Source organism: Vitis riparia, chromosome 12, assembly GCF_004353265.1.
Source record: "Vitis riparia cultivar Riparia Gloire de Montpellier isolate 1030 chromosome 12, EGFV_Vit.rip_1.0, whole genome shotgun sequence".
Lineage (NCBI taxonomy): Eukaryota > Viridiplantae > Streptophyta > Magnoliopsida > Vitales > Vitaceae > Vitis > Vitis riparia.
In genome coordinates this window covers 150,546-163,500 of record NC_048442.1, presented here as the reverse complement: position 1 = coordinate 163,500, position 12,955 = coordinate 150,546, and the positions used below count along the sequence as shown (strand labels likewise).

Genomic DNA, 12,955 nt, shown 5'->3' with positions numbered 1-12,955 from the left:
TTAAAATATAACAAAATCAATTTTATAAGAAAATTTTCCCGATCCCACAACCTGGGAGCATATATATAAAAGCCAGTGGGCATTGGGCAATGATAACGATGAGGTAAGCCTGCGATCATAAAATATTCTGCGGATGAGCTTGATTGATAGTGACAGATGTTGAGTGATGCCCTTAATTTCATTCATCCACAACCTCATAAATGCAAGGATCAGGCACCATTGATTTACTACCTCCCATCTCCTATCGTATCATTTTGAATCCTTGGATCTACTATACCCTGCAACTGTGCTTATGTCAGAAGAAAATTAAGTGCTACTCTGAGAATGTACGAATGGAAGATTTTTTTTATGGGGTGGGTTCCACCTGCTGGTTTTTCTCTATTTAGTGAGGGAGGTTGAGGGCCTTTTGCCTTGTTCACAACCTTCCTGTACCGGCCATAGCTATGGATGCACCTACTCAACCTCTGCTTTCCCCTGCTTATGTCAAGAAAACCCCAATTTTTTTATCATCCACCAAATGGGTTCTCAAGATTGTGATGTGGGTGATTTTCATTTTCTGGGCTACCCTTATTTTTCTGTTTCCTGCAGAACCTGTCAATGAATTGTTTGAGAAATGGCTTCAACTAAGCAGTGGGACTGTTTTTGGTATCACAGGTTGGTAATTCTTCTAATCCTCTGATAGTCTTGACTGATTGTTTGGGAGTGCTCACAACTTTCATAATTGATCCTGCAGGAAGTATTTTTCTGGTGTTCAGTGGTCCTATTCTCATAATTGCATTTCTTGCTATTGTATATCTTGTCATCTCTGACTCTGGGGAAGAGGAACTTCAAGAGTATGTGATCTATAGTGTGATAAATTATGTCTTCTTATTTCCAATGCTATCTGCTGAGTGAGCACATGCTCATTACTGGTTTCTTTCTATAATAGTTGTCCTAGTTTTTTATTTCTCATCATATAAAACTTTCGTTATAGGAAGAGGACTTCCAACTGTCCAAGATTTCGGTTGTGGACTTTTCCTGTTCTTGTGGATGGACCTTTTGGAGTGGTCTCTGCTGCTGAGTTCATCGGGATACTCCTTTTTATTGTGTTCATCATCTGGGCTGTTTATTCTTATACCTTAAAGAACTTCAGCCTTTTGGACGAGTTCCAGTTGCCCTCTAAGTTGGAATGGTTGGTTATCGTAAATGTTTGTTTAGTTGTTCTATTTGCACCTTTTGTAGCATTTGGTAGACTGTGTTCTGTGGATTTAAGTAGAAATCAATTTATTAGCCCCCTGTGTTTTCTATTTCCATGATTTTACCATCTTTAATTGCTTAGTTAATGTTGCCTAAATGAAACCGGCTTTTCCATCAACATTCCAGCTCTTACAAATTAGCTAATATAAAAAATATATATTCTTATAAGGATGATTAGAATAACAATTTGATATAGTTGTTCTATATCTTGCATGAATCGCTTATAGTATAATGAACTCTTTAAGAAAAAAGCATTCTCTTCTCCTCAAACTTCCACAAAAAAATTGAATATTAAATCTTTTATACAATGACATTGTCTGATACCTTCTCTGTGCAATTCTTAGTTCATATTTAGTTGGCAAATTCTTGGTCATATTTAGTTTGCAGATGGAATTAAAACAAAATGAATCTAGTAAGATGAAGGAAAAAATTCTTATCAATCGACAGGTTTACCATTTGCTTTAAAAATTGATGCAATTACTCATCATAGTCACTGTAAGCTGTCTTGTGCTGCTCATTCATGCATCCAAATAAATAGCTGAGCTCATTGAGGTGGTGCATCTACTCTGTAGATGTGGCTTGTTACTTGGGAATTCAGGCTGAGAATTCTGACATCACTGTAATTTGGATGTCTGTCCGAAAAGTTTCCCAATTGCTATAATATCATTTATCGTGGGTATATCAATTCTCTTGAAACCCAGAAGTCCTAACTTCCATCTCTATAGATAGGACATGTTAATTCCTATTTCTCTTGGCTTAGCAGGAACTGCCACTATATATATCCAGGCCTTGTAGTTGTTCTCTCTCTCTCTCTCCCCCTCCCTCCCTCCCTCCCTCCCTTCCTTTTGCTTTTTCTTTTTCCAATTTCTTTTTGTTTTTCTGAAAAGTTGCTGCCCAACTAGGGGGTATATTTTGTAGTTTTGGGTTTTTGGCTTGAAAAGATGTGAAATAACTGAGAATGAATTTTGGTAAAATAAGGTTTAATTTTCAAGTAGTTGGTGAGAACTCCAAACTTGCTGATCCTTGGGTCAGTTTGGAAAGTCAGCAAACCATCCAAAAAATAAGAGTGAGTTTAACATGAGGGGGAAAACATTTAAGTAGAAAAATTTAAAAGGAGATAAAGGCCCAAAACACTTTGATGGTCAAATTATTTGCCCATGATTTCAGTCATTACCATAGAATAAATGACCAGTACCTCAGGTCAAGTTGGGCTGAAAAAAATGGAGTTTATGCACATCATTAATACCATCCAGATAACATGAGTGATATTTCAGGAAATTCACATATGAAATTCAATTTAAGAATTTGAACAGTCTTAATATTAGTTCTCAGATATTCTAATTGTGAAGTTTTATTTTCACTGATTGTCTATTTGCATCAAAGTAGCTAATACTTTGTAGTTGATTCTTATTATAGAAAAAGGTTTTTTAGTCCAGCATAAATTCTTCTTCTAGATTTCAATTTATTTTAAATGGGTAATTAGTACTAGATTTTTCTTTTTCTTATAGATATTGAGATTGATGGCTGACTTTCTGTAGTATCTTTGAACCTTTCAGTTATTTGATGTTGGAACTGTCTGGACTTCGTTTTGGTTTGATTGGATTATTTTGCTTGGCATTTTTATTTCTTCCAATAGCAAGGGGATCAGTTCTTCTCCGCCTTGTGGATATCCCCTTTGAACATGCTACCAAATATCATGTATGGTTGGGACATCTCACTATGTTTCTCTTTACTCTTCATGGACTATTTTATGTAATAGCATGGGCAATGGATGGCCGTCTCCTACAAGAAGTGAGTTCCCATCCTGATTTTTGTTTGCATGCACATACATGCATATATACTTCTCTACAATCTACATATATTCTTACATAAACATACACTTCTCAAATCTAAGTTTGTTTTTTTGCTTCAAAAACATAGATATCTATACAATGCATACACAATGAAATTTTGCACATCCCTTCACTGGAATGGCAATAAAATCAACTGCTTATCAACTTATGCTCTTGATAAGATTCATAAAATAATGCAAGTGAAGGAAAGGGAAACAGAGAATTATAAATGAGGAAAAAAAATACCAAAATTAGAATTTTAGTGATTTTTTCTGTTTAAAAAGATGTAGGAAATAGGCCAGAGTGAATGTAAATGATTAATTGGGGGCTTGGGTGAGACAATAAACATTACCACTAGCCTTTACCCATCTTGGAAATCATCTCTAGTGGCACTGCCTATGCCTTTGGCAGCATTTAGGTTCAGTTATTGAAGCCTTTTAGTCATTTGCAGAGACTAAAACCATAGTTTCAAATAAATATTTTCAAAGAAAGCTTTTAAAGCATTAGAATAGTGAAACATAGATCAAGAAATTGGTTAAAGAACTTTTATCTACTTGAGTGGATTGTTGTTGAGAATTCTACATCAGCAAACCCTCAAATCTTTTGCATCCATCATTGTGCTATAAATAGAATTGGAGAAGACAAACCATACTAGCACCAAAGCCCTAGTTACAACTTCCCAAACCCAAGGACTCCAATATCCCTAATATTATTATGCCAATTTGACCTATTTTATATGTACTCTTGCCCTTACTAGAAAAAAGGTAGTCATGGTGCTACCTTTCTCAAGGTGAGGAACTTTGTTGTTTGAGGGCAAGTGAAAACTTGTCCTCATGAAAAGTATCAATTATGTGATTGCTTCCAGCAGTCTACCCATGTTAGAAAAAGTATCAACTGGGTAAAATCTCATGTTATCTGCTCACAGTTGGAAGCTTCCATTGCTGTATGTAGCATTGTAACCTCAAGATATGCATATTTTTAATATGATATCAATAGTCTAGCTTAACATTGGAACATCCTACTATTGGCTTTGTGACATTTAAATGTGAAGACATTGGTTTGGTTAGTGTCCAAGATTTTTCATAGAGGCATACCAGTTTGTTAACAAAACCCCAAAAAGATACAAAGACCAGAGGAAGAAAATGCCTTAGCTCCAGGAAGAGGTGCTAGACGGTCCAAATATGCTACACAAGGAGACAAAATGGATACTAAAATGCTCACATATTTTACTTAAATGGAATATATAGAAGACCTAATTGATCTTCGTTTTTTCAGCCTAATTTTGATCTCTACTACAAACTATTGTTTTCATGATTATGATACTGCAAAATCTCAACATCCACTGTCCATCAAATTGTATTGTGGCTACATAATGATTTTTGGCCTAGTTTGTATAGTTGATTAAACAAGCCTGTTGTCCTATTTGTGTTATCTTCCTCCTGTTCCTTCATAAAGCATCTAGAATTTAAATATCAGAAACATTAGAGAACTGTGTATGGGAAGTGAGAAAATTGCTAAAAGCTAGATTGTTTTTGCTTAATTGTTTTGAGCAGATACTAGAGTGGAAAGAGATCGGTGTTGCTAATCTTGCAGGAGTTATCAGCCTTATAGCTGGTTTATTAATGTGGGTGACATCTCTTTCTCCAGTGAGAAAGCAATACTTTGAGTTGTTCTTCTACACCCATCAACTATATGTAGTCTTTGTTGTCTTCTTGGCCCTGCATGTTGGGGATTTCATTTTCAGTATGGCTGCTGGAGGAATATTCCTTTTCATGCTTGATCGATTTCTGAGGTTTTGTCAATCACGAAGGACTGTTGACATAATTTCAGCCACATACCTTCCATGTGGAACATTGGAATTGGTCCTTTCAAAACCTGGAAGTAATAAATAAATATCTTCACACCCTAATTATTCCTTTTATTTCTTCTTAACCTATTACTATATATATGTATATCATCTTTTAATTTTGGGCAATGCAGATCTTCGGTACAATGCCCTCAGTTTTATTTTCCTTCAAGTTAAGGAATTATCTTGGCTGCAGTGGCACCCTTTCAGTGTTTCCTCGAGTCCTCTGGATGGCAAGTATCATCTTTCAATTCTCATAAAGGTTCTTGGGGAATGGACAGAGAAGTTAAGAGGCAATATCTCAAATTTTTGCAAGGAGAAACAAGAGCTACCCTTCCAACCTCATTCAAAGATAACGGCTTCGGTAGAGGGGCCTTATGGGCATGAATCACCATACCATTTGATGTATGTACTTTATCTTTGGGATTGCATAATTGCATATCAGATGGCAGTAACCATGTTTTAATACTTTAAAAGATCAGTTGGATACTAACCTTTTATAAGAAAACAAAATAATGTGTGTGAACTGTGATATTACATTTAAAATAGGTCTACATGAATATCAAAACAATCTATCCAAAGATGGCCATAATTGGTCCTCTGTTTTTTTTACCTACTTCAATCTTTTAAGGTATGTTGAACTTTCAGCATACAGAGTTTGACTGAACTTACAAAAATGTCCAAATTCCACCATATTTCTTGTTTTCCTTTACTTTCTCTTTTCTACTTTTAGTGAATTCTTATCATTTACTAACTTTGCCTTCTTTTCCCATCTTAGGTATGAAAACCTTGTTTTAGTAGCAGGCGGCATCGGGATTTCGCCATTCCTGGCTATCTTAAGTGATATTCTTCATTCTGCTAGGGAGAATAAAACTTGTCTGCCAAGAAATATCTTAATTATATGGGCCATTAAAAAATCAAATGAGCTTTCTCTTCTTTCTACAGTTGACATGGAATCAATCTGTCCATCTTTCTCTGATAAAGTGAATATTGAGATTCAGATTTATGTCACTCGAGAATCAGAACCTCCATTGGTAGGGCTAATTGTACTTTCCTTCCCTAGATGTTTTTCTGTTTATTTTTTTATCTTACGATTATTCCCTAGATGTTTTTCTGTTTATTCTTTTATCTTTCTATTATCTTACTCTTTTTGTGATCTCTGATATTATTAATTGCAGGAAGAGGGTAAAATTAACAAGACTGTGAACTCTTCTGTCTTCCCTGTCTTGAGTGGACGTGGACTGTCTGTTTTGGTTGGTACAGGAAACAATATATGGTCCGGAATTTATGTTATCTTACCTGTACTTGGCTTTGTTCTCTTTATGGACTTGTTGAATATCTATTACATAAATCCTTTTGGTATTAATGCTTGGTGGTACAAAGGGCTTCTGTTTGTGTTATGCATGGTTGCAAGTGTTGTTATCTTTGGAGGTGCTGTGGTTGGTTTTTGGCATCTTTGGGAAAGAAGAATTTCAGAAAGTGAGGAATTTGAGGATAATCAGATGAAGATTGGCATGGTGCAACATATAAATGGGTCCATGGAAGACAAGGAATCAAGTCAGGAAAGCCTTGCTGGTACAAGTACCATTCAGTATGGTTGCAGGCCAGACTTCAAAGGTACACCATATAATTTCTGTTTGGACAAAAAGGAAAAAAGTATATAGGCAAACTCATCTGTTTATTCATGCATCAGTAAAATTGCAACTTCACCTGTGAGTCCCAGTAGGTTCGGTAAAATAGTCTTCCCCTTTTATATTGTTTCACAACCATTAGATCTGGTTCTCAGATTTGAAACTTACTAGTCAAAAAATGACATTTTACTTGACCTTACCCAAATTCTTGAATAATTTTCCTTGGTTTGAGCTGAGTCAATGAGTTGGGTTTAGAATGCATTCTTGCATTGTATGAAATTGCCACCTGTACAAACAACATTGGCGGTAATGAGGTAGTATGAAGTGGGAGGAAATGGCAAACAAGAAGAGACAAGGAACTAGTGAGTAGATAATGGGGTGTTCAAATCTGTCAAACCACATTTTCTTGGTTTTTGTTTGAATTCTTGTGGCAATTAAAACCTTAGCACATACCCTAGGACTAGCTTGTCAAGGATTTCATGGAGCTGATATTCTTTCAAGTACTGAAATAATGATTTCACCAAGTGTTTTTGTATTTCCAAATGTGAGTGACAATCTTGTTGCCTGTTCTCATATATCCTTGGTAGTGGTTAAATAACAGTCTACCTAAATATATGTTTGTGCCTCACAGAAAAACTAAATCTGCAATCTACCTAGCTAGTTGCCACAGAATATCCCCCCACTAGATCAGTGAAACAGAATGCATCACTTGAAAAAGTGGCTTAAAACTCATTATCTTACAAGCTCTATGTTGCATGGCTCTATACTCGAGTCTCTGCCTCAATACTAGAATTCATGCATGCCTTTTTTTTTTTTTTCTCCTTTTTTTGGTGCTTCTCCATTTCATTAAGTTACCTCCCATGTATCTGTAGTAACTATCCAGTGGACCCATATATATCAGATTGGCTTACATGTTCTGAAGGAAAAAAAAAAAAAAGAACTAGCTGCTTCCAGTAACTTCCTTTTGCTAGTTACCTTAAAGACCTATAAATGAAGTTGGCATTTGTAGACATGTTCATTCTTGTCTTTCTACTTTATTACTTCAGCCCAAATATGTTGGTTCTGTACACTGGAAAGTTTATGTTACTCTTTTTTGAGGTGAATATCCACCAAGTCTTGTCATTTTTCAGTAATCACCTTATTTGTGGACTTTCCTGTACTTCCACATTTTCACATTTTCATTAAGGTCTACTTAATACTACTAAAGAACCCTAATTCAAGTTCTTCACCCACTTCAAAGGTGTTGTTTCAGTCTTGACCGGATTAGAACTTAGATTCTTAGTTGATTTCAATCTAAGAGTTTTTCTATCAGATGGTCTAAGATTTACTTATAGATTTGTCACAATCCTAGTTGTTACCTCATGGGTCCTTGAGATCCCTCCACTTTTTATTTTAAAGCCTATTGTAAACATTTTCTCTATACATATGTTCACATTTCTCCAACTCCAAGAGTTTCTCTTCATTCATAGGATCAGATGCATCTTTCCTTCAGGAATGTCATCTATCCACACTTTGCCTGTCTCCTGAATGGAATTGCCCATCTGTCCTGCTTATGCTGTTTCCACAATTGGCTTATTATGAAACTACTCATCCATACTACTTATGCTGTTGCATAGTAGTTTTACTCCATGTTTTAAGTCTTTTTCTATCCCCTTCATACTTGGTGAAATAGAACCTTACCTATGTTGGTAGTCTTAAACTTCTAACCACTAAATGTGGTCACTAGTGAGGTCCTCCAGTCACTAACAAACTACATCTAGTTGCCTATACATGTAGTTGTATGGTTCTTTTAGTGACCTCACTCTGCTTGTTACTGAATAACTGAAATTCACTATTGACATCCCAGTGTGTGAAGTTGAGGGCCTTTAGGACTTTTCTTCAATGTTACAAAACAAGTGACTAGTCTTTCTTAACAGAGTTTGTTTCCCATACTGCAGAAATTTTTGGATCCATATCAGAGCGTTGGGGTCATGTTGATGTGGGTGTCATTGTGTGTGGTCCTCCAACTCTTCAAGCAAGTGTTGCTAAAGAATGCAGATCACAGAATATAAGGAGAAGATGCCATGATCCAATCTTCCATTTCAACAGCCACAGTTTTGATTTATAATGATGTCCGATATCATCTTCACAACATATTGAGGCAAGAGTTCCCCACTTCTGAACTTGGGCTTCTGCCACATCTATGCCATGTACATATCTGTAAATATATTATGGCTCAGAAAGATGTATATGCAATCAACTGCTGGGGCATTGTCATGATTTGTGTATGATGATATCCTATCTACAATTCCGCTGCAGATTTATCATATATGAAGCATCTTATTGTGTACATTGATTATATGTTTATGTTCTTAAAACGGTGGGTCTGAAATCAATATAAGATCATGGAATGAGCAGTAGCTTTGAGTTTTGAGTATATCTTACACATCTAATTATTCTATACTGAAGTTTGAAGGAGTTGCGTTCTCATAAATATGGAAAGAACCTATGCTTGGTAAGTGACCTAAAGATCTGCTTTCAAAAGAGCAGAGAAAAGCCAAGGGACGAGTTGAGGAGAGGGTGTCTGAAGAATTTTGAACGTGAGTACTATGTTTGCCATTCAAAATCAAAGACTGTTACTTCCCCCCAGTGTCCATTGTTTATGCTTCAATTATGATGATCACATAAAGTAGTGAAAAATTACATAAATATCTCCTTCACCTTATATTTTACATGTTACAACCAAATTTCTTTGTTACATAAGAGCTATTTTGGTTGGAATTGCACCTTTCATCTTTGAATAATAAAAAAAACTATTAGAAAAAAAAAGAACAATTGCTGTTTTAAGAACTTGTTCAAAACATAGGTTTTTTTTAAAAAAAACAAATTTTAAGCATTTTTTATTATTTTTTTACAGTATTTTGAGTAACAACTGAAATTATAAATAATATTTTGAAATTTTTGTATACATAATTTATACACACAAGTGCCTTATATCTTTGTGGGGGAATAAACCAATAAAATTATTTTTCACCTTTTAAGTTCCGAAACGGAATTATATTTAATTAAGACCTTTATTTAAGAACTATTTTTAAAAATTATTTTTTTAGAACTATTTTTTAAAATATTCTCAAAAAAACCCTTATTATTGGTAATGTTTGGTCCATCACCCATGGTTTAGGTATGGCCCGACTACACAAAAAAAAAGTTTAATTTTGATAAAAAAAATTTAAGGAAAATTTAAAAAAAAAAATGGCTAGAGATTTTACCCCAAGATTTTCAATAATGTTTGTAAATTTTTTAGTAAAAAATTATAATTTTTAAAAATAATTCAATAATTTCTCTAATAAATTTTAGGGTTTCTTCAAATAACTAATACAAATAAGTGGAAATTGGTGAAACATTTTATTCAAGATTAATTATCTATAAATTGATAATTGTGATTTTAAATTCACCAGTATTATCAATGAGAACCCAATATTAAAATTTTATTTAATAAAATATCAAAAAAAAAAAAAGAGTTTTAATAAATATAAAATTAAAATACCAAATTTAGGAAAAGTTATCAAATAGGTCAACTAAAGGTGATTAGAGTCCAAAGGGTGATTATTTTGATAGATTCTCCATAGTTAAAAGGGGAAAAAGTCCTTCAAAGTCCCTAAAGCAAAATTAGAGATAATAATACTAAAAGGAACCTTTAAACAACTAACACTAGGATTTTGTTGATATATTAGTGTGGACCTCGCATTTTGCACTATGTGTTCCCACTCGATCGCGAAACTCACTTTTTTATTTATTTGTGAAAAATTATGATTTTTATAAAAAGACTTGGAGTCGCTACTCATTTTTGTTTTATTTTTTTAAGGAAAAAACAAAATAAGAAAGAAAAACCTTAAATGTGACTTCTGAAGGAAAAACAAGTTTACGAAAAATCGAGTCTGGGTTTAGGGGTCAAGTTACTTATTGAAAATGTACGATGGTGAGTCGTAACACCCCTCTAAGCCCATATACGTATGACCTATACTAAACGAATTAAGGGAATTATGGCAATTAATTAATTAATTATGGATACCAAGAAAAATAATCAATGTACAAGTCATGGTAAAAATAAATATACACAAAATAATTATGAAATCTAATTACAAGAATACACAAAATAAATTACAAGAGGATTGTGCAAATTGATTTATTGAGCTAATTAAAAAAAAATATTTGAAAAAAATTAGTTTCCCGAAAAATTTCAAAGGATTTTATAAAAAATGATTTTGAATTAATGATTTCAATTTATTTATCCACAAAAAAAAGAGTCAACTTATTTTCTCAATTTCAAAAAAAGTTATTTACTTTTATTGTATCAAAAGAATTTATTACAAAATTTTAATTTGGATACAAAAACTATTTTTCTTGCTTTTAAAAAAATGAATGAATTTTTACAATTTTATTCACAAAAGTATTTCAATTTGTTTTCATTTAAGAAAAGTGTTTTATACAAATTGTTAAAAAATATATAACTTTCTTTGCAAAAGAAATTTTAATTAAAAAAATTAAATCCTCTATTTCTAAAAAATACTTTTAATCCCATTTTATTTAAGGAAGAAGAATTCATTTAAAAAAAATATATTTTTTTTGGACAATTTTATTAAAAATTAATTTTTGGGACAACTTTATTTACAAAACTATTTTTGGACAATTTTTATTAAACAAAGAAAGTTTTGGACAATAATTATTAAAAACAATTTTTCAAATTTTATTAAAAACAATTCTTTTGGATTTTTTTTGTAAATGCATTTTTCTGAATTTTTATTAAAAAATCTTTTATTAAGAAGAATATTTTAAAATCATTATTTCATTAAAACACATTTGCCGAATTATTCCTCTTATTTAAACAAAATTTCTGATTTGTTCGCTATTCAATTCTGCACACAACAAATAAACATATACAAACAAATATTTACAGAACTAATAAGAATAAAACCAAATAAGAGTGAGAAATAAAATATGTACCTAAATAAATTTACAACAAGTTTAATGTCTTCCTACGACTTTTCGAGTTTCACTTTCTTCCATGAAATTTCGTGCTACACATGTCATAAATTCGTACTCAGCCAATAGAATTGTAGAATGGATTTATACAAAAACAAAAATAGCCCAAATGTAAATATCTAGGAATGTAAAAAATTCAAAATAAATATTCAAACCCAAATTCAAATTTTAAATTAGTTCAACAAATTTCACCAATTAAAAATGGGTCCAAATTAACAAATATAACCCAACAAAAATGTCTCACATGTCATAGACCCTAATATAAAATTTCCAAATCAATAACCAAAATATAAACTCAATTAATCAAACCCAAAACATGATAAATTGAAATAAATCTCATTAGGCCTAAATTTAATATCTTATAATCCAAACTCAATTTAATATACACCACAATTGTCCCATGTCCAAATTAAATAGTTCAAATTGGTCAAACTCATAGCAAATATTCAAGTCATCCAACAAATTTTACCCACATTGTGGGCTCAAAATTCATATCAATTAACAAGTTCACATTAATAATACACATGACTAAAGAAAATAATATCTCAAGCCCAATCCAATAAGCCCAAACAAATAACCAATTAACAATAGGCCCAAGTCCAAATAAACAATATACAATTGATTTAAATCCAAATATCCCAAATTAATCACCAATTGCAATATAACCACAAACCCAAATTAACAACTTTCAAATTAATTCACCAATAATAAATTAGCGAAAATTTCATATTAATTCAACAATCTAAATTTCACAAACAACAATTACTATTAAAATCAAATCAAGAAAAATAAAGAATAATAGTAATAATAATAATAATAATAATAATAATGAAAAATGAGTGGGATGCAACAGTGATGGAATGAGAGAAAATAGGAGGGGTCATCGAACGGCAGTGGCTCGCCAGCTGCGACTGGTAGGGGCTCGCTGGCGCCAGTGAGAAATTGGGTATGGTGAGAGGAGAGTAGAAAATAATAATAAAAAATAAATAAATAAATAAAAAGAAATGAAAGAAAAGAAAATAAGAAAAATCAAAAGAAATGTGTTTGGATGGAGAGAGAGGGAGGGAAAATGTGGGAAAACAAAAATGGGGGTTGGCCACCGTGTGTAGGAGTTGGGGAGAAGAAAAAAATGAAAAAAAAAAATGAAGAGGGGTAATAGGGGAACACAACTGGGAATAGGAGTTGGGGGGTGTCAAGGAGAAGAAAAAAAAAATCAAGAAATTGGGAGAATAGAGCTCTGGGTGAGTTTGGGGGGAAGAAAAAAAAAAAAAAGCCAAAGAAAAATAGGGGAGTTGATCTGTGCTGTTGGAAGGGAGAACCAATAGAGAAAAAGGAAAAAAAAATGTCGGCAACCACCGTACCTTCCCAATAAGTAACCTGACCCTCAA

At 32.9% G+C, this 12,955-nt stretch overlaps 1 protein-coding gene across 1 annotated transcript; it reads left to right on the top strand.

Annotated features, from left to right (window-relative positions):
• The first annotated feature begins 362 nt into the window (after nucleotides 1–362).
• LOC117926945 (ferric reduction oxidase 7, chloroplastic-like) lies at nucleotides 363–8,883 on the top strand. Its single transcript, XM_034846280.1, has 9 exons — nucleotides 363–654; nucleotides 734–833; nucleotides 974–1,171; nucleotides 2,793–3,027; nucleotides 4,622–4,949; nucleotides 5,049–5,319; nucleotides 5,693–5,948; nucleotides 6,093–6,531; nucleotides 8,483–8,883. The coding sequence occupies exons 1-9, from the start codon at nucleotides 444–446 to the stop codon at nucleotides 8,650–8,652; spliced, it is 2,208 nt and encodes a 735-aa protein (XP_034702171.1). The 5' UTR covers nucleotides 363–443; the 3' UTR covers nucleotides 8,653–8,883.
• Nucleotides 8,884–12,955: the final 4,072 nt, after the last annotated feature.